The sequence below is a fragment of the Rutilus rutilus genome (assembly GCF_951802725.1).
Source record: "Rutilus rutilus genome assembly, chromosome: 13".
NCBI lineage: Eukaryota > Metazoa > Chordata > Actinopteri > Cypriniformes > Leuciscidae > Rutilus > Rutilus rutilus.
This window is the reverse complement of record NC_140218.1, coordinates 36,526,707-36,547,233: the sequence shown is the minus strand read 5'-3', so window position 1 is coordinate 36,547,233 and position 20,527 is coordinate 36,526,707. Positions and strand designations below refer to the sequence as shown.

The window sequence follows — 20,527 nt, the reverse complement described above, 5'->3', positions numbered from 1 at the left end:
GACTAGTCTTGCACATCCCAAAATTACACAAGATAAAAGCTCAGAGGAATATCACTGGAAGAAGAAGGTTATGATCAGGCAAGAGCTTTAGGGCCTGCGTTAATATTAGAAAAGCTTTCCAGCGCTGGAGAGATGTTAGACAGCGTTATTTTACTTGGCTTCAGCTATGGTAAAGGCACATCCACTCTTGCATTGTGTGTTTGTGCACTTTGGGGCCGGAGCAATAACAGGAGCAGGTGTGTGTGTGTGTGTGTTTGGCTTGATTTCAAACATCAATAATGTTTCTCAGAAATCGCTCACTGCAACTTTAACCAAATGTTCACACTTATTTCCACACAATGGGTGTCTTTAAGACAATCATGTGACTGACAGAATCATAAAGAGGTAGCCAGACGAAGCTTGCAACGCAAACTGATTTGATTGGAGTCTGACAGGCAGGTCATATATGTGACCCTGGATCAAAAACCAGTCATAAGTCGCACGGGTATATTTGTGGCAATAGCCAACAATACAGTGTATGGCTCAAAATTAAAATGATCGATTTTTCTTTTATGGCAAAAATCATTAGGATATAAAGTAAAGATCATGTTCCATGAAGATATTTAGTAAATATCCTACTGTAAATATATAAAACATTTATTTTTGTGAGTGAATGCAGCACAATCGCCAACATAAATGGACAACTTTAAAGGAGATTTTCTTTGCACCCTCAGATTCCAGATGTTCAAATAGTCGTATCTCTACCAAATATTGTCCTATCCTAACAAACCATACATCAATGGAAAGATTATTTATTCAGCTTTCAGGTTATGTATAAATCTCAATTTTAAAAAAATGTACCCATGTGACTGGTTTTGTGGTCCAGGGTCACATATAAGCAGATTATCCCTCATTCAGAATTATGTTAAACAACGATTTGACAACCAATGTAGTTCTAGATGTCAAAGGTTTCAAGATCATTCAAGTTTCAGGTTTATTGTCAGTGGCATGCTCATGGAAAGTCACTCAATTAAAAAAAATCCACTGAATCAAAAAAAAAAAAAAAAGGTACATTTTCTATCTGCCAGTTCCCAGTTCCTCCAAGGCAAACAGCTCAGACTTCACTCGGCTGCAGTCGTGCTGTGCTTCCTCAGATGCTCTCGGTACAGCAGAAGTCGCTCTGTCGTGTGCTGCGGTAGATGGCTCCTTCGGGCCCGCACAATGCAGCACGCCAGAGGAAACAGTCTCTTAAACCCCCCTGAAGATGCTGGGACGGCCAACCATTTGCGGCAAATGCTCTGCAGGCGAGGGAAGCGGGTCGCTTCTTTCCAGAAGGTTTGAACGGAAACATCTTCCTCGGACAAGAGCTCTGATAAATACTGAGTCAGCTCAGCGGACTGCACATCAACATGTTCTGGTCTATCACGTCCCATCTCTTTTGCGGCTTCACTCAGTGCTGACTCCACAACTAAAGAGGCACGGTGTTTGGAAGGCGTAAACAGTGTGCTAGTCTTGAATTTCTCTTTTCCACTGTCGAAGGGTTGAAGCTTGATTCGTGGGTCCAGAACTGTGGCTAGAATCAAATCTCTTCGCAAAATAAGAGGTTGGAAGTAAGAGCGCAGACCAGAACGGAGGGATGAGCAGAAAAGGCTGAACTTTGTGGTCTTGTTCTCAAGGGTTTTATCAAGTCCAATGATAGTAGGGATGATGAGGGACAAGGTGACGCCGTCTTCCTGAAGCGCTTGGACCACCTCTTCAAAAGGCTCCATTAACCCAACAAACTCCACGACTTGATCACGTGTAACATGAACCACAGGTGGACAAACGTGGCAGCAGTTCGCCTCTGTGTGGGCTTGATTCACGAGGGTCATCACCAAGTCCCACACTGATTCCTGCATTATTTCTCGGATGATGGTGATTGTGGAGTTCCAGGTGTAGCTGCTGGTGCTGAACGTGCCAGACAGCGAGAGCTTGCATTTCTTTGCGAGAACCTCAAGCCAGTAGGCGCTGCGTCGAAAAAAAGACACCACACTTTGCACCTCAAATAGTATACGCTCAACAACTCTGGACTTCTTTATCGCCTCCTTAATCATGCAATGCAGGAGGGTAGTAATACAATCCAGATGTTTGCTGGAAGATACCTCAGCTATAGAGAAATCATCTATGGTGGCCTGATCATCTAGAAAACTCAATAGTTCATCTTCATCGGGATCGTTCTTCTGTGCAGAATACATGATCTTGTGGTCACAGAAAAGATCGTGCGTAGCAATAGTGTTCTTGGCCTCATGGATGATGCTGTAACCAATGTTATGGGGGAAAAGCCCATAGCTTAGAAGAACGGATTCGATTTCTGCTCCGATCTGTGTTGTAAACTGTTTACACTGCAAATGGCGAAAAGCCACAGTTCGCCTGTGAACGTTCCAGTCGTCATCAAGAAAATGCATCTGAACGGCAAGAAGAGGTTCTGTATGTTCACCAGCCCAAATATCAGCAGTGATGTGAACAGTGTTACGGCCTCCGCTCGACGACACGCAGTTCCTGAGCTGCTGGATCAGCTGTGGCTTGATTGTCTTCTCCACAGCGTTATATAGTTGTGAAGCGATCGTGCGCTGCGAGAGCTGAGGGTGTTGAGGACCCACTGAAGTCATGAACCTACGAAACCCACAGCCTTCAGTGAAGTTTAGCGGTAGCATGTCCTCCGCAATCATTTGCAAAACATCATCTACAAACGCTTTATGTTGCGAGTCCACAATGGAAGGACTTCTGGAGAAAGAGGGTGAAGCTGAACACGGATAGAGGGCTGGACTTCTGGCCTTCTCTGACGCTTTCCTCTTCATCGGTTTCAGCCTGGGCAATGGCTCCGGTGTTCTTATGGACTGGGGATTACAATCAAACATTAAAATCACAAGTGCAGCCAAACACATTTACTTTTAATTTATCCCAATTACAATAGCCGCTTTTCCACTGTCTGGCCAAATCGTTCTGTTTGCTTAACCGTTCCCTTCCATGCCGATCCGGTCCAGTCGGTACGGATAGCTAAAACGGATGTAATGTAACGGAGCTCTTTGGACTGTAATTACAAATGCGTCAGTCGTTGCCTTGTTAACACAAGAGTTTTAACGGTCATCAGCATCGTAAATGCATTTTTAAACCTATGTATGTATATTTATAACACAATACTTAGTATTATATTACCTTTTGACATCTTTCTCTCTTCTGACTGCTGTTATCAATCGCTCTCTATTTTTTTTCCTTCTTTTTGAAAGTTGTGAAAACACTATTGTGGAGTTTTTCTTTTGCTATTTGAGCAAATGGTAACACAAAAAATATATTTAATGTATTCTCTCATTCATCGATATGGAATTTTACCCAACTATGACGACTTTCGCTTCTGAGAAACCCGGAAATGTGAAAAGGGTCTAACAAAACCTTGATTTTCACCACATAGGGACTTTAAAGGGTTAGTTCACCCAAAAATGAAAGTTCTGTCAGTAATTACTCTCCCTCATGTTGTTCCAACCCCGTAAGACTTTCGTTCATCTTCGGAACACAAGATATTTAAGATATTTCTGATGAAATCTGAGAGCTGGCTCACTCCTTCATAGGCTTCTAGGTAATCGATATCTGCTGCTGGGTAATCGATATCTGCCATCCCAGAAAGTTAGTAAAGACATCGTTAAAATAGTCCAAGTGACTACAGTGGCTCAACCTTAAGTTTATCAAGCGACGAGAATACTTTTTGTGCGCAAAGAATACTTTTTGTGAATAAACGAGTTTATTCAACTCTTGATTTTCTTCTGTGTTTCTCTGAGTGAGTTCACGTAGTTTAACAGCGCAGCGCTTCTGTGTTGTACAATAATGAGCCTACGTTCTGACGTACAACACAGAAGCGCTGCGCTGTTACACTACGTCAACAGCTTAGGAGAATGACATGGAAGAGAAGAGATTGTTGAATAAAGTCGCTATTTTGGGGTTTTTTTGCGCACAAAAAGTATTCTCGTCACTTGATATACTTAAGGTTGAGCCACTGTAGTCACTTGGACTATTTTAAACATTGTCTTTACTAATTTTTCTGGGCCGGCTGATATCGATTACCTAGAAGCCTATGCAGGAGTGAGACAGCTCTCAGATTTCATCAAAAATATCTTAATTTGTGTTCTGAAGATGAACGAAAGCCTTACGGGGTTGGAACAACATGAGGGAGAGTAATTACTGACAGAACTTTCATTTTTGGGTGAACTAACCCTTATATAAAGTATAAGCAGCATTCATATTTATTTGTAATTTATTAAATATTTATTAAAATAATTATAAACTATATATATATATATATATTATATATCGGCTTTATATCGGCCACCCTGCTCTCAAAGATATCGACCATCAAAAAACCTATATCGGTCGACCACTATGATCTTGCATGTGTGATGAAAACAGACATCCGGCATCTCCTCCTTTAATGCTTTCCTTTAACTGACTGCATAGTATCAAAAGCACTTAAAAAATAAACACAGATGTGTATGGTTATGGTAACTACAGAGCTACATAGTTTTAACATTTGTCAGTTTCTTCCAGTATCGTCGATAACCTGACTGCTGAAATCAACATCGGCCACTTGTGAAATATCATCGATATATACAATAACATCATCAGATCGCCTAGCCTGACTGACCACAGTAATTCAGTCTGACTAAACTAACACAAATGAAGAATTCTGCCAGATCTACTGCTAATCACACTGGATATTAACACAACAGTACAGGGTAAAGATACAGAATACCTTTTCATGACTTGTGGAAGCAGAGCTTTCTTTGAGCGTCAGGTAGATTCCAAGATCACTCAAGTCAACATCCTCCATCTTATAGACGCCCTTGTCCATCTTACGCTTTAAGGTTGAATACCAATGGTTCTTTATGGAGTTATCAGTCCTGTCAAACATTACCAGTAGGAAACTGAACTGAGTACAATGCCTTATGTTATAACAGTAATTACAAATAAAGATAAAATAGATGACAATACTATAAGCATACCTGCAAACTCAGAAGGTCTGAAAAAGGTGACACATTTTATAACCCCCATCTCCCCCCGCCCCCCAATTTAATTTTTTTTTTTTTACTCTTTTGGCATGGGCAAGCCTTTCAAGGGCCCGTTTTCTCTGTTTTGCCATGTGCCACTTTCGGGCCACACGAAAGGTGGTATCTCCTGGATAAAACATCTATTAACCTGTTAATATAATTGATTTTAAAGTTTGAACATGCAATACAGATACAGATTTAACTACTGTGATTTAAAAAATATCTTAAAATTAAATAAAACCACTTTTCCTAAAGTAGAACACAGTCTTCTTTTCAATTAATGATATATGCATTCTTTATAACTACTTGCATACATCATTCTTTATTCTTTCAAGCAGACATATTTAAATGAATTAAATATAATTAATCCTTATTAAAGCTATTAATAAGTAGTGAATGCTTTTCTTTTTCTTTTGTTGCTTGATCAATATTAAGGACACAGACCGCATGAGGTTTATTACCCACTGTCACTTTAAGACATCGGATCATTTCCAATGACATGCGGATCCAGAATTGCACTGATGCACATCCGAACTGTTTAAGACATAACCGACATATTTTATGTGAATACTCTCCAAAACGGACATTTAGACATAATGTTGTGTGTATTTGTCCATTCAGACACGAAACAGAGCTCAATTCAGTACTCGCGCGCTGTATAGGTGTCTATGGCTGCACGGTTCGGGTCGGGTGTGTGCGTGCGCACAGAAAGATGAGACATGAGACATGCAGCGCATGCCAACTCGTGTCCCGCTGGGTACATCAGCACGTTACAGTACAAATGTGCGCGTCTACTATCAGTTCTGAATGGATCGCTTCTAGGGCTGTGACGGTGGCAGTTTTTTACCACCGCGGTAGTAATGGACCCAAATACCGGCGGTGTTGCGGTGGTTGGGGGGGGGGGGGGTGTTTAAAAAAAAAAAAAGAAACAACACACTAAAGCCTGAAAAGCATTGAAATAAATATCAGTAAATACTGGTAACTTACATAATATAATAAATTTGAATCTATAAAAAAAAAAATAAAAAAAAACTTTCCACACAAAGGTGCGTGATAAAGCCTACCGCTCTGCGCTTTGAGAGGGATGTGGACACGAGCAGGAAAGAGACCATCGATCTCGTTTCTGATATCCTCATGTTTTCTACTTGTAAAAGGTATGAAGAGCGAATTTTATCTTCCACAAGGGCAAGGCATTTAAGCTGTTTGCGCGCTGCCAGAGAAAGCAAAACTAAAATCACCCGCGCGTGTGAAACGCGCTTTACAAAATTAACTTGACGCGCCTTACCAATTATCATATGTCTAACAAGCACAAACTGTGTTAAAAATAATTTGACTTACAAGTAAAAATGTTGGCTATCTGTATACAGCGTTTTTCTACTTTAACACAGTAAAGAATACGAAAATAATCGACCTAAAAGCGAACAAAGGAAGAAACGTTTAACGCGTCTTTGGGTGAGACGCGAGTGAAGATTTGGGAAAAGAAAAAAGAGATTCCATGCAGGGATGAGTCACGATTTTTGAATATTCGATTAGTTGATTTAATTATAGAATATCTAATGTTCTAATGTCTGTTGTGCGATCATTCTCTAAAATAAAATCTCCATGTTCTGGTGCTGATGCGGTGGTGACGAGTTCATGTAACCGGAGGGTGACGCAGTGCTGCAAATAACGCACATAACAGCTGTCACAAAGAGCCGGCAAAAGTAATGATTATGAACGTGTCAAATATAGCAAGAAGACATTTGAATTGTTTATTAATAAAGTGTTTTGTGTGTGTGTGTGTCAGTGTCGAGCTGCAAAGATGAAGTTGACGATGCTCACTCTTGCAGTGAACGCGCCTGAGAAATGCACACTTCATACGGAAAACATAATATGCTAGTCGGTTTATTTTCGTTTTGAATTGTTTTGTTTAAAAGTAGATAATTCAAGCTTTCTATAAGGAATAACTAATGGAATATTTTTAAATTCGCTAATAATCGGGTGACCAGATCGCAAACCAGAATTCAAAGCCGACAAAGCTTAAGTTTATGGGCTCATATAGGCTACAACTCTCTCATTCGTCATGAATTCAAACTTTTCCATGGCTGCGATATAACATTTAATTGCTAACCTATTATTTCTTTTGTAAACAAAGCTTTGTGTGTCATAATATTAATGTAAAACAGCATTCATATACAAAATTTTTTTTTAGGCAAAACACCGCCGGTACTACTCAGCCACCGCGGTGGCGCTTTACAACCGCGGTGGTGCGGTTGTCAAGTTTACCGGCACAGCCCTAATCGCTTCCCAAATCGTCACTATCTAACATTTTCGTATGTTATATCAAACAAATGTCAATAGATTTTCTATTGCTGATTTCTATGCTGATCTTACGTTAGCTGAGTAGCCGACAAGCTTACTTTCCATTATAACGTTAATGTTAAACATGTTCACTAACTTGAATTCATCCGCGGAAAAGCTGCAGCAAGCTGCCATAACGGCAGCTTGCTGCAGCTTTTCCGCGGATGAATTCAAGTGTTTTTGGCTTGACTGTTTTTGGCCAAATGACTCGCGTGATGACACTCTTCGGATCTACACGATTCACGTGGATGACATTTTTCCATTCAAAACGGCGATTTTCTCAACACTAACTATAACAATACATATATATATATTTAACAATACAAACAAGACTATTAAAAAAAAAAAAAAAAAAAATTACCTTCCAGGGAGAAACTTTGCAATTTGTGCCCAGCGAGATCCCAGAACACAATGGCATTTAACGATGAGAAGATCCTCGTCTGTTGTCCAGGGTGTCTTGATCACAGAAGGGTCGAGATGATTATGCCACCGCTCTCTGCACTGTTTGCCCCGCCGCCCTTTTAGGTGCTTTGCAATCGTGCTCCACTTCTTGTCACCAAACAAAGACACCAGCTGAATGAGCTACAGGAAGAGAAGACAACACAGTTAGACAAGCTTTTGACAAGATGATCCGTTTTCTAAACTGATGCCTTCAAGACCAGTACTTCTAAGAAAACAATGAGGATAACCATGAACGCTCCATGCATGTTGTGCAATGGTGTCTGATAAACACAGAAGCAAACTGTGCCACTCAATGCCATACAATTTAAAGGGATACTTCAAGATTTAGCATTAAGCTTTGTATTAGTAGAAAACCTGTAGTATTTTCGAATTACCGTGCTTTCCTCCCTCATATCCCCCTGAGACGAGAGATTTATGTATTTTTTGTCTGGAAAAAAATCCTCAGATGACGCAAAAAACGTAATTTTGCGTCATTGGAGGATTTTTTGGCCAGAGGCGAGACTACAGCCAGTAGGAGGGGCTGTCCCGCATGTGTTCAACCATAGAGGGTGGGATCTCACTCACAGAATGTACACATAGTGTCAGCCATCTTTTGGAAGCTAAGCTAACAGGCTCTTGTTCTGTGGAGAAAGCTGAGTAGTAGGGGTTACCATCCTCTTTTTCCCAGACATGTCCGGCCGTCGAGATCGTCCAAAATGTCCGAGATTCGGCTTTTGCTTTCTGCAGTCGCCATTCATTGTTTACATGCACACCTTTTGTTTCAGTCTAACTGAATTCATTCTGATTGGTGAATCTGAATGTAGTGTTTACATGAACGCTAAACAAGTGATCGGTTGATGTGCGTTTTAGCATTGCTAAGAAAATACCCGCTCCTCCGTGAGAGATACGAGACTCAGTAATCACGCCACCGGCCTCTCATCGTTCTCCCGCGGCCGTCAGCCTCGTCCTGCTCGCCACAGTAAACATGATGAATGGCGACTGTAGAACGCAAAAGCCGAATCCCGGACATTTTGGGCGATCTCGAAATCCCGGGCAGACTCGTCACGGAGACTCACTAGTAGCCTAGTCTTGTTGTTTAACTGCGCTCTCTTACCGGTAGGCGTGGCTTGGGAGTGGCCTCCTAGGGCAGCGAAGCAAGTGCATTCTGGGAGTTGTTGTCTTTCATCCACATAAGCCAAAAATACATTTTCTGGCTTTTCTTAATCTAGAAAGCTCCAAATTCAAAAATAATTTCACATTTCTTCTACATAAATGAGCCATTTTAAATACACATTCATCTTTCCAGAGGTGAAGTATCCCTATAAATATAGGGCAAGTGACACAAAACCGTGCCCTTTTGTCCAGCTCTGATAAATACCCCAAACAATGCTCACCCTTTCATCTTCTTCTTTGGTCCAGGCTCCTTTAACGAGCTCTGGGTCTAAGACAACGGTGAATCTGTTTTTACATTCCTGTGCCGAGCGCCCCTGCAATAATACACAATTCCAGAGTTACCACAATTTCTCAAATATGTACAGTCACAAATATCCACATAAACATTTGAATATTTATGAATTAACATTTTAGATCACTTGCCGGTAGGTAGCCTGCAATCAGTTCCCACTCCTCCCGTCCAAACCTCACCACAAGGGCTGCGAGACTTTCATCCTAAAAGTTAGCCATAAAACACAAACACTAAGATTTGTAGCACATTATAAGCAATATAACGATGGCATTACGAAAAAAAAAATCATAGTTTCAGGCAGTGTTGGGAGTAACGCATTACAAGTAACACTTTACGTTACGCAATCACATTACCTTTCCCAAGTAACTAGTTACTTTTTCAAATAAGTATTTCGTTTTCCCATTTATTGACATATTGAGAGAAATCGTGAGTGAGTGTTGAGGTGTTGTGTGCGTGAACATGATCAGATGGTTATTGTAGATCTGAGTTATTGTAGACTAAATGTGAGCATGCATTTACTCATCACACTTTCACAGAAACAAGATTTAGTATTCCTCAAATAAAATAAAAAAGTGAAATGCAAACTCAGAATATTACGTAAACCTGCAATAATTAAATGTTAAATTACACAAATATACTAAGTATTTAATCTCACTTTATTAACCAATGTCTTTGCTGCTGACCTTCGATGATCCAATTCAACAAAACTGATGAGTAAAGGCATGTTCACACCGGGACGAATTTCGCGCGCGATATTCGCCGACATTTAACGCCTCGTGACTAAACAAAGGGCGCCAATGTGAGTGTGCACACCGACGCGAAAAACGGCACGCGTAAAAGCGTCATTTAAAAAAAAACCGTCTCGGGTTTGGTTTTTTGGTTTGACGCGCCGCGTCAAAAACTATCTGACCAATGAGATTGCTGCTTTTGCTCACATGTCTAGAGCTTCTGAAGTTACAGTAAAACACAACTTGGGGGCGCTCAAACACAAAACGGTCTTGCCGAGCACACATATGTAACGGCGAAGAAGATATACGCCAAGTAGCGTCTACACTGCCGGGAAGAAATAAGACGAGGAAGATGCAAGGCAAGATGAATGTAGAGCTGCTGGTATCGTTGGTGTCGGAACATAAAGAACTATATGACAAACGCGACAGCGGAGTATTTCTGTTTTACATTAAGCGTCATCTAATGTCAGGGAATGAATTTGCATGTTAACTCGGCTCATCGTCAGCGAAAATCGCTTGGGTGTGAACACAAAAAACGCGTTGAAAACCGCTGGCGAATAACGTGCGCCGATATTCGCCCCGGTGTGTATGGCCCTTTAAAATGACTTTAATTAAACATCACATGTGTGTTTCATTTTGGGCTGTCACGATGTTAGATTTTTCACACCACGGTTATTGTGGCCAAAAGAATTCACGATATCGATATATCGCGATATCTATAGAATCTATGGGGGGGGGGTTATATAGTTTTATATAATCTATAGTTTTTCTTTTTTACCCAACAAACATAAGGATACTGATAAACACAAGGCACATGCATTTTTACTTCTTGCGTACTCAATCTATGGCAAATTTTTGTGAAGGAAGACAAGCATGTGAAGTTTATCTGGTTTCAAACTGAAGCCAAACACTGTCTGAAGGTTTCCTGAAGAACTGAAAAGCTCTTAAACTATTGTTGCACCAGCGCCAATTAAGTCATGCAGATAGCAGATTTGAATAAAAAAATCAAGTGCAAATACAAATACAAAAATAAGATGAGTAAAGAAAACGGGGTTCTTAATTTTAATAATCACCCTTTATTAAATATATGAACACAGAAACCCCCTGTTAACAGTTAATGTCACCTTTCCCATTCCATGATGACTAGTAAAATAATAGCCGCGTCGCGTCTATGACAACTCGAGGTATTGCACACCGGACACGCACTTTCTCAGTTTATGGCCAGCAATATCATTATGTTTAAGGACATTATGGAATTGAGATAATGTCTGTACTATGTTATGATTATACTGTACAATTAAATACAATAGTTGCTGAGTCTGTGATCTGAACACTTTTTTCTGCGCTCTGTGTCGCGGCAAGATTTTGAACACGGTCCTGAGCCGTTGCTGGGCGCCGCGGACAGACGCCGAATAGAACCGCGCTGTGCTTCTCGTCCGGTGTGTGTACACTCATACAGAATGTGTTCGAATTTTAAAGACGTGGCGCTGCGCTTCTCGTCCGGTGTGTGTACACTCATACAGAATGTGTTCGAATTTTAAAGACGTGGCGCTGCGCTTCTCGTCCGGTGTGCGACCATCTCTAAGGTCAAGGCTCGAAATTGCGACCATTTTGGTCGCATATGCTCCTGAAATTTAATCTGTGCGACCTAAAAATATATTTGGGAGCATTTGTGCGAGTGCAAATAATGGTTGTGGTGCGACCTGTTTTCATTTCTCTAAAAAACGTTTGTAAATTACTTCACAGTGTGTACCTTATGTGCGCTGATACGCGATGGCCGGACCGTCATTCTATCCAACGCTATATATATAACCAATCCCGGGGTTTTTCCTGCATTGATTTTCTTTGGCGGCCGCCAAAGCCTTTTGATCGGTGCGTGAGTGACTGCTGCGCTTGACGAGAGAAAGCCCCGGCCGCGCGCGCGCTGTCTTGCTCTCTCTCCCTCGCGCATATTAATCAAAATCATTTGACACGATAGAAAAAGGGTGGAAGACCGAAGTTTCACGTGGAGCATTCGGAGATTTTTTTTCTCCTAAATTACCGTGGAGTGTGAATTGTGCTAAAAAATAAACTACCGGGATAATCACACAACGCTTGCCGTATGCTACACGTCCACTAATGACACGTCCGATTCGCAAACTAATGACTCATTTGAACCGATTCACTTTAATGAATGGTTAAAACAACTGATCTGTCCAAAACACTCACGAGACGTCTGAATCGGTGTATAACAAATCGGTACCACTTTACAATAATGTTCCACTTATTAAATTCTAGTTAACACAGTTAACATGTACTATTAATAAACTGCACTTTGTTAATTTGTTAACCATTGTTAAAATGTTAATTTCAACATTTGGGCAACTAATAGCCTACATTATTGAATTTTTATTTTATTTTATTTGTTAACATAGTTAATGCACTGTGAAGTAACATTAATGAACAATGAACAGCTGTATTTTTTTTAACTAAGATTAACAAAGATTAATACAGCATATTAATAGCAATAGAGTGCCAAGTGCCAAGCAAAAAATGCAGGGACAGGTGTGTGGCAAACAAATCAGGTTCATCAGGTTCAATTATTAAGGCTTTTAATCAGCAGGATACGTCAAATATAACCATACTGTCTATGAATATAACACCGCATACACCATCGCCAAAGAAGAGCTTGCCTTCACTTAATTTATGTCAAATGACAAATCATGTGCCAATATCATCGGGGTGAGATGATATAGAGCCAGAAGACCAAATTTCAAATCTTGGCCACAGGATGAAATAAAATCTGTTAATATATAATTTGTAGTTGTGGTGCTCCTTAATTTTTGGTGGGTGCTCCTAAATTTTTGCTGGTGCTCCTAACTTTTTGAAGTTGGGAGCACCAGTGCTACCAAGTAAAAAAGTTAATTTCGAGCCCTGTCTAAGGTGCTGTTTTCTTTGAAGCCGAATAACTCTGTTGTTAATACTGGCGAGCTCAGCTTACTTTTTTCGGGTGTGGACAGAGTGTTTCACTCTAGCTGCGCGGGCGCGGACGAGCGCTGCGTCTAGAAAACGCCAATATCGCCAATACCGGTATATTGTATTGCTCTAAATTAACACAATGTCGATATTTCATACTTTGAATATCACGATTATCGTCAATACCGGTATATTGCGACACCCCTAGTTTCATTTTTAGTTTTTAATCACTGAAGTAATAATGTTGAACTTTCTTCTTGGCAGCACAATTAATTAATTAATGATTTAAAGTGCTTTAGCTCACCTCTTTTGAAGTCCATTTGCTCTTCAGTCGTTCGCTATCTTCATCAATATCAGACTCCAGATCAGTCACACACTTGGGGTTAAGACTTAACCCTTCCATTACACTACACACACAGAAATGAGAATCAGCACACCAAATCCTTGCTCTCTGCTTCCAGCTGTGTTTCTGTTGGAAAGTGTGAATTTGTCCAGTTCAGTTTCCTAGATTTGCAAACAGGATCCAGAAGTGCATTTAAATATTTCTTCATGCACCACTTGAGCTGAACTGGGATGTTGGGCAGCGATCGGCGGGACCTAACTCTGCAGGACAGTGAAGAACGCTGCTATACACTTCTGTCCACCCTTTAACAGACTGGGATGATGCATCTCCACAGGTCATGCAGATCTAGACAAAGGTTTTTATTTATTTAATACACATTTTTAATGCTATACTTTGTTTTAAATGTAAATGACAAAAAAACAAATTAACGTTTCTAAATATAACGGCTGAGGGAGTGACAGCAAATTTGACATCTTTCTCTGTTCTGACCAACGTTAATAATCTCTCTAGGGATGGGACGATTACCGGTTTCACTATAAACCACGATAAAATGTACTGACGGTTAGTATTATCATTTAAAATTTAATTATCATTAAAACCGTGTTTGATTATCGCGATTTTAATAACTCACTGTAAATCCTGTCCAGCCAGCAACAGTGTGAATGGAATGGCGGAAGGCAGTGGCCGTGCTCGGGAGATTTTTCAGCCTTTTAAGAGGACCAAATCTGAGGTGTGGTCATATTTTGGCTTTTTCTAAAGTCCTGAGTGAAACTTAATCGAGGATGGTCACTACAATAGGGGGGAAACACTTCAAATCTGCCCAGTCGTCTTGTGTGACCATCACACACTGTTTATAGCGAACGCAAGGCAAGTTAACTTTGACCTCAATACCAAAACTACGTCTGGGAAATAATTGGGCACAAAATGTTGTTTTGAGTTGAAATATTTTATCTCACTCACTTGAAATAAACGTGAAGCTTCCGCGAAGAAAAGTGTCTTTGAGCCAAAGACGAACGAACAAGTTCAAACAAGACTATTAAGAGGGACATTTAAGGGATAATAATGTATATCATTGTACACTTATTACATAGATTTTTTTTACCACATAATTACGGGGACATTTTGAATTGAGATTAATGTTTTAAATCTTACATGTTTATAAATGCATTTTGTACAGCGTACAAAACAATCGTCCAAAAACGGAGACGCAAGACGGAAAGTTGTATTTGAATGAAACGAGAGAGCTCGTCCGTTGCGATACATGGATGTGCGCTGTGTTGTAATGCGTTGCTATTGACGACGGTCATTATAAGGAAGGAAATGCCACAGAATATAATCTTGCTTAAAAAAGTGCATAGAGCTGCTTGTTTTATTTGTTGTTTGTTGAATTTCTAATATAAAACTGTTTTCAGTGTGAGCATCAGTTCTTTTTGAACACTTTCATCTCGTTTTAACAAAACCGTGATAATATTGATAATCACGATAATTTTGGTCACTATAATCGTGATATGAAATTTTCATACCGTCCCATCCCTAAATCTCTCTATATGTTTTCCTCTTTTGGAAAGTTGTGGAAACTATCACAAATTTTTTATTTTGCTATTGGAGCAAATGCAAATAATACAATTATATTTGCTGTCATCTCCCATTCACTGCTATAGAGGTTTCCCCAACTATGACGACTTCTTCCGCGCGACGGGAACCCCAGAAGTGTAAAAAGGGTCCGCACACAAACTGCTCCAATGAGAAGCGGGTGCAGAAAACTGAGTGATAAATGATAGGCATATTGTTTTTGCACAATTGAATGAAATATATGGTTTTGATAAGACATGCAAACAACTCGTTAGTGTAAAAGAACAGAAAGATACAATTAAGTTAAACAAAGAGAGGTTGCAACTTACCTTACTTTCCCTTTTAAACAGCTGCGCTTTTGAAGAATGACTCAAATGAATCGGCAGACTAGTATACTGGACCTAAACATTTGGAAAGAATCACTTTAGTACAATAAATAAAACTTTCCAACACTTATTTAACACCAGATAACACAGCCATTGCATGAAAATAATGATCAGCTTACGAATATAGGAACATTTTTCAATATCACTGCATCCAAGAGCACCAATACACTACCATTTATTCTAGATACAATTCATTTTGGTAGAATTAAACAATACTACTAGAAAGTAATGATAATAACTAATTCTCAGAGGGTTTTCTCTGGGGTTTACAGTATCACGCTGTTGAAGTTGCTATGGTGCGTTCATGTCCTCCTGGGAAGTCGAGTCACGTCTGTCGGAGTAAGATGGCGGTGTACCTTCTTTTAATTAACTACACAAAAATACTAAATGACGAACATAGAAATGTGCATCAGGTGTGTTTTGCTTTTATATGTTTTTAATTAATTTATGAAGCCACTTGTAAACTTAATCATTCCAATTAATATATTATAATGCTATCATATTCTGAGCAGGAAATTAGCTTACTTTGCTGTAAATAGAAAAGCGTGACAATATCACTGCTAAATACCTGTAAGTATTGTGGTATCCGCCATGTTTCTCACGGACACGCCCCCATTATCGTGAAGATCGGGGCTTATGGAAAATCCCGAGATTCCCACTCGTATTTACGACATTCAACTGGTAAATACGATTTTCCGACATGACTTCAACTCACCAGTTCGGTTCTTCTCGCCGCATTGCATTATGGGCACAACTACGACCGTTGGTGAACATTTTTGCATATTATGAATCAAAAAGATGCATAGATAATAAAAGACAACATGTATAGTAAATAAAATTGTTTTAGGACAATACGACAAAAGAAAACACACTAACGTTACACATAGAGTGAGCGGTTTCCGACAGAGAAACTTAACGTTAATGATTAGCATTTCTGGCTAACTTAGTTCTGAACCAAACTAACCGAAAAAAGTACCATTAACCTCACGCTGTAGTCGATGTTTTCGTTTATAATAATGCATAATTTAATATCAGTCTACTAAAGATCCCTCCTCTATAACACTGAAGTTGTTCTCGTATATTTCAGACACCAAAATAATCCGAGGAAACTTCGACAGTTGGTTCAACGGCTGCTAACACGAGCACTTCTGCTGACAGACTAACGTTAGGTGATCTGAGCATCAGTTTGTGGACAGAGACACTGGGTTGTCATTTCTTCGGATACAGTGGGAGAACATTTCCAGCAATTTTAACAGAACACTGACTTTTGTTGAAAACTGTTGTTTTACTTTCTTACCCACACGCTTGCCAGGACATATCTTCGCTGTTTTGCAGAAGTCTTAAATTTCTCCGATAGTTCAGGAGGCACCACACACTATTGTACGTGTAAGATATGTGTGTTTGTTATGAATAATCGTCTGCAGACTCTGTGTGTGCGCTTCTAACCTCCAACTGCTGCCTGAGCTGAGCTGAGCCCGCGCGCGCGGATCCTGTGTTCACGCGCGTCATGTGTGCGCTCAGCATTGCGCAGTTGCCCCGCACTCTAGCCTCTCCTCGCTCTCCTCACACCGCAGACACATGGGACTGCGTAGACAATACGCAGAAGAGGCTGTTCGCGAACGTTCATAGATATAAACACTAGATGTCGCCTTGTGGGTCTAAACATGCGTCAAAACCGCCGCCATCTTTGAACAGGGGTCTTGCCATAGGAAGTAGCTAGGTAACGCTGCTATCTCCGCCTATACTTCAATTTTATGGATGATACCGGACTTTTGTGCTGCGTATGGATGTTCACACGAACGAAATCTAAACCAGACAGCATGGGATTAGATTTACTCTGTGGATGGTAGTAGTCAAGTTGTTTTTTTATAAGTTCAGTGTACATTTCTCTGCTTGGAGGAAGAAAATGAACTGTGATTCTCGCACAGCTAATGAACTGTGAATATTCTTTAGATATTATTTGAAATAACTCTTGTGTTTAAAATGTACAATATGCAGGAGTTGATCCTCAATACCCACTTTTGGCTGTGATGTGCTGTGTTGTTCCTAACTTTTGATTTTTTACCGATTGTACTCAAACCTTTTAATGAAAAAAAAAAAAAAAAAAAAACTGTAAGTACAGTCCTAATAGTATGCTGGTCCTCTCCCTGTCAATCTTCAAACAGTACATCCATGATTATTATACATAGAATTCCGCAAATCTTATGTAGGTTTTGCACAAGGACAGTGGGCTCAAGGGCTTGTTTCTTTCCTTGCAAACTGGGGATGGAGGTGTGGAAGGACACTGAAATTTGTGAAAATGTCAACTGTTTAAATCCTTTCTTTAAAGTGAATTTCGTTTTGTATAAATTGTATCTTAATTTTAATAAATTTTATTCATCAACAAATTGCTTGTTGATATAATCATGGAGGCGTCCGCGCGGTCACTTACTTATTGCACGTTAACTGGAGCGCATCTCATCCTAACTTAACGAAACTCAGCCTATGCCTCACACAGACAAGAGAAATACATCAAATACACAAAGCTTAAATAGTCTTTAAACGAAATCATTTAAAACGAAAGAAAAAAGCTAGGCTACTCTCTGATTATGTAATCCATTATGTGCATTTCTCTCTCTAGGCGCGTTCACTACGGAGATGGCGATCGTCAACTTCATCTCTGCAGCCGAGTCGACACTGTCAGAAGTTTATTAATAAAAATCAATGCACGCGTCACCGGATTTACAAATGCACTTCTTGCTTGTTGCACGCACACATATTATGTCGAAATAACGAGATATTATGTTGAAATAACATTATTCTTAATAAAACATCTTTTAGAATATTTGATTGAATGCTGAATGTTGCGCTTGTTCAATTTAATAAAATTAAAAATTTAATTGTGATCATTAAAATAATTGAATATTAAATATTTAGTGGCCAAGTTTTGCTCATTTATATATGTATTATATAGCAATAGTTTATTCTAAGTTTACTCAAGTGGAAGAATGTGACTAATAAACGTAGGCCTACTAGCACTATGCATTATATTTTGAAAAAGAAGTAATTATCTTAATATCAAAACCTTAAATTTCCTCTGGACTCAATGATAAATACATGACTGACCGTTGGAACGAACCATAAAAACTAGAAAATCGCATTCATGACGATTTATGGTGATTTTATTTCCGTTAGACCTTTGCCTACATTGACGCTGATGCATTAAAGAGGAGGGGCTCCCCTGTTCCAAGATGGCGGCTCTATTGACGCATTCGTTCCAATGAACTGCCGTATACAAGGCGACATCTAGTGTTTATATCTATGGCGAACGTTAACTGCCGAAATCGGTACATGTAAATTCGATGACACAGAATTTACCTTAATTATAAGGCAAGACATCCCAGGTGTATAGGGTAAAAAAGCAAAAATGAACTAAATAAATATCATCGTTTTTCACCAGTTGATTGATTATATTAATAACTGCAAACATATTTGTATTACATGTTCTAAAAGTTTATTTTTAAATATGCAAACGAGGCGTTGTCTATTTTGCATACATTTCCAGAACAAAATTATGAACATTGGATAAAGTCAGATTCAAAATTCTTGTTTCATTTATATATATATATATATATATATATATATATATATATATATATATATATATATATATACAGTCAAAGGTTTTTAGAGGGAATTTGGGATTTTTCTCACTCCATAAATCAGAAAAAACTGTTAACAGCCAGAAATAAATACATTTCCACCCTTTTTTTTTAGGAATTAAATGTTGTACAAAATCAGGAAATTGTATATGAACAAACCCCTCTGTAAAAAAACCCCTTCAGAATATAGATAAGTATAAAACTGTAAAGTTTGGTGAATGAATTGCTTCTGAGGTGGGGATTTCTGGCTCAATGTAGGAGGAAAAACTCATTTAGGGAAAACGGCCTTCATAGATATATACTGTAATGAAAATCTACAGACGCAAATATATAAAGTGCTCTAAAAGATCCAGTTAAAGGTGTATTTTGGATGTTTTCTTTCTACTAGCCCAAAATCTCAAAATTGACAGATGAAAAACCACTGTTTTTGCCTGTAGTGTCTCACCTTACGTGCTTTATATCAGACACTGGAGTCTGGAGGACACAGTGATATAATTCTCTTAGTGTTTATACATTTATTCAAATTATTCAATTTTCCATATTCACCCATAATTATTATTAATTAGGCTATTAGATTATTTCATAAAGACTGGATGGAAAAGGGAGTTTGGGCTGTAATGCATTTAATGGATGAAGATGGTAATATGTTAAGTTTAAAATTTAGTTTGAATTGTTCAGACAATATTCTTTAGTTGTCAAAGCTATTCCTGTAGCTCTGAGAAATCTAATTAAAGGTATTTTATAATATTCTTCGGTAATACCAACACCTCTGGATTTGCTTATTGACAATTTGGATGATAAATGTAATATCAAGGTTTTGAGATAACTTATTACCAAATAATATTTCCCTCTTCCTGATAAAAGAAAAGTTGTATCTCCAAGGTTTTCAGAAGTTGACACTATCAAAGTTAGAACCAAATATTTGTCATTTCTTTTGTTATCTAAAATGAAAGAAGTACATTTCAAAACAATTATTGACATTTATCCATGTAATGAAATTCTAAGGTTTAATTTGGATAGTAATGTATGTACATTCTGTCAAAAAGATATTGAATATCATGGACATCTTTTTTTTTTTTTTTTTTTTTTTTACAATTGTACGATTGTTAAGTCCTTTTGGGACAGATTTGAAGACAAAAAATGTAATACCTGCCTTTGACAATCACATTGTTAAATTTGGTGTCCTTTTGGACAACAAAAATATAGAATTTTGTGTAATAAGTTCAAGTTCAAGACCTTTATTTGTCCCAGAGGGGCGATTAGTTTTGCTGCAGTAGCAAAGAAGTTAACATACAGTAGCCTACATGACAACAAAGCAACAACAAAAATATATGATAAAATACAAGATCAGATAAATGAATACCACACACATTTAAAATTTGAGTTCAGTATACCTTATGTGCAGACGTTACCTCTTTTTCACAGAGTTAAGCAGAGAGATAGCAGAGGGTACAAAGGAGAATTTATATCTATTTGTTTTGGCGGATGGCTGACTAAAGCGGGAACCAGAAGGCAGCATCGTAAATTCTGCATGCAGGGGGTGACAACTATCAGACATGATGGATTCAGCCTTTTTAAGTACATGTTGATTGTAAAAAAGTT

General features: G+C 38.8%; 1 protein-coding gene across 3 annotated transcripts; it reads right to left on the bottom strand.

The window, feature by feature from the left end:
- Positions 1–650: 650 nt before the first annotated feature.
- mybl2a (v-myb avian myeloblastosis viral oncogene homolog-like 2a) lies at positions 651–16,851 on the bottom strand. Of its 3 annotated transcripts, XM_084427971.1 has the most exons (9): positions 16,582–16,767; positions 15,228–15,299; positions 13,586–13,671; positions 13,288–13,390; positions 9,432–9,503; positions 9,230–9,322; positions 7,756–7,976; positions 4,760–4,907; positions 651–2,855 (listed from the first exon to the last, which is right to left on the bottom strand). In XM_084427971.1, the coding sequence occupies exons 3-9, from the start codon at positions 13,663–13,665 to the stop codon at positions 1,101–1,103; spliced, it is 2,472 nt and encodes an 823-aa protein (XP_084284097.1). In that variant the 5' UTR covers positions 13,666–13,671; positions 15,228–15,299; positions 16,582–16,767; the 3' UTR covers positions 651–1,100. The 3 variants fall into 3 exon arrangements, with proteins under 3 accessions (XP_084284097.1, XP_084284098.1, XP_084284099.1); XM_084427972.1 differs by lacking the exon at positions 13,586–13,671 and having other exon boundaries at positions 16,582–16,851; XM_084427973.1 differs by lacking the exon at positions 13,586–13,671 and having other exon boundaries at positions 13,288–13,452; positions 16,582–16,755.
- Positions 16,852–20,527: the final 3,676 nt, after the last annotated feature.

Coding starts and splice junctions, on each gene's coding strand:
- mybl2a (XM_084427971.1), bottom strand. CDS start 13,665: ATGACCTGTGGAGATGCATCATCCCAGTCTGTTAAAGGGTGGACAGAA. Junction 13,391..13,585: donor GTTCTTCACTGTCCTGCAGA/GTTAGGTCCCGC, acceptor CTGTGTGTGTAG/TGTAATGGAAGGGTTAAGTC. Junction 9,323..9,431: donor TGATTGCAGGCTACCTACCG/GCAAGTGATCTA, acceptor GTATTATTGCAG/GGGCGCTCGGCACAGGAATG.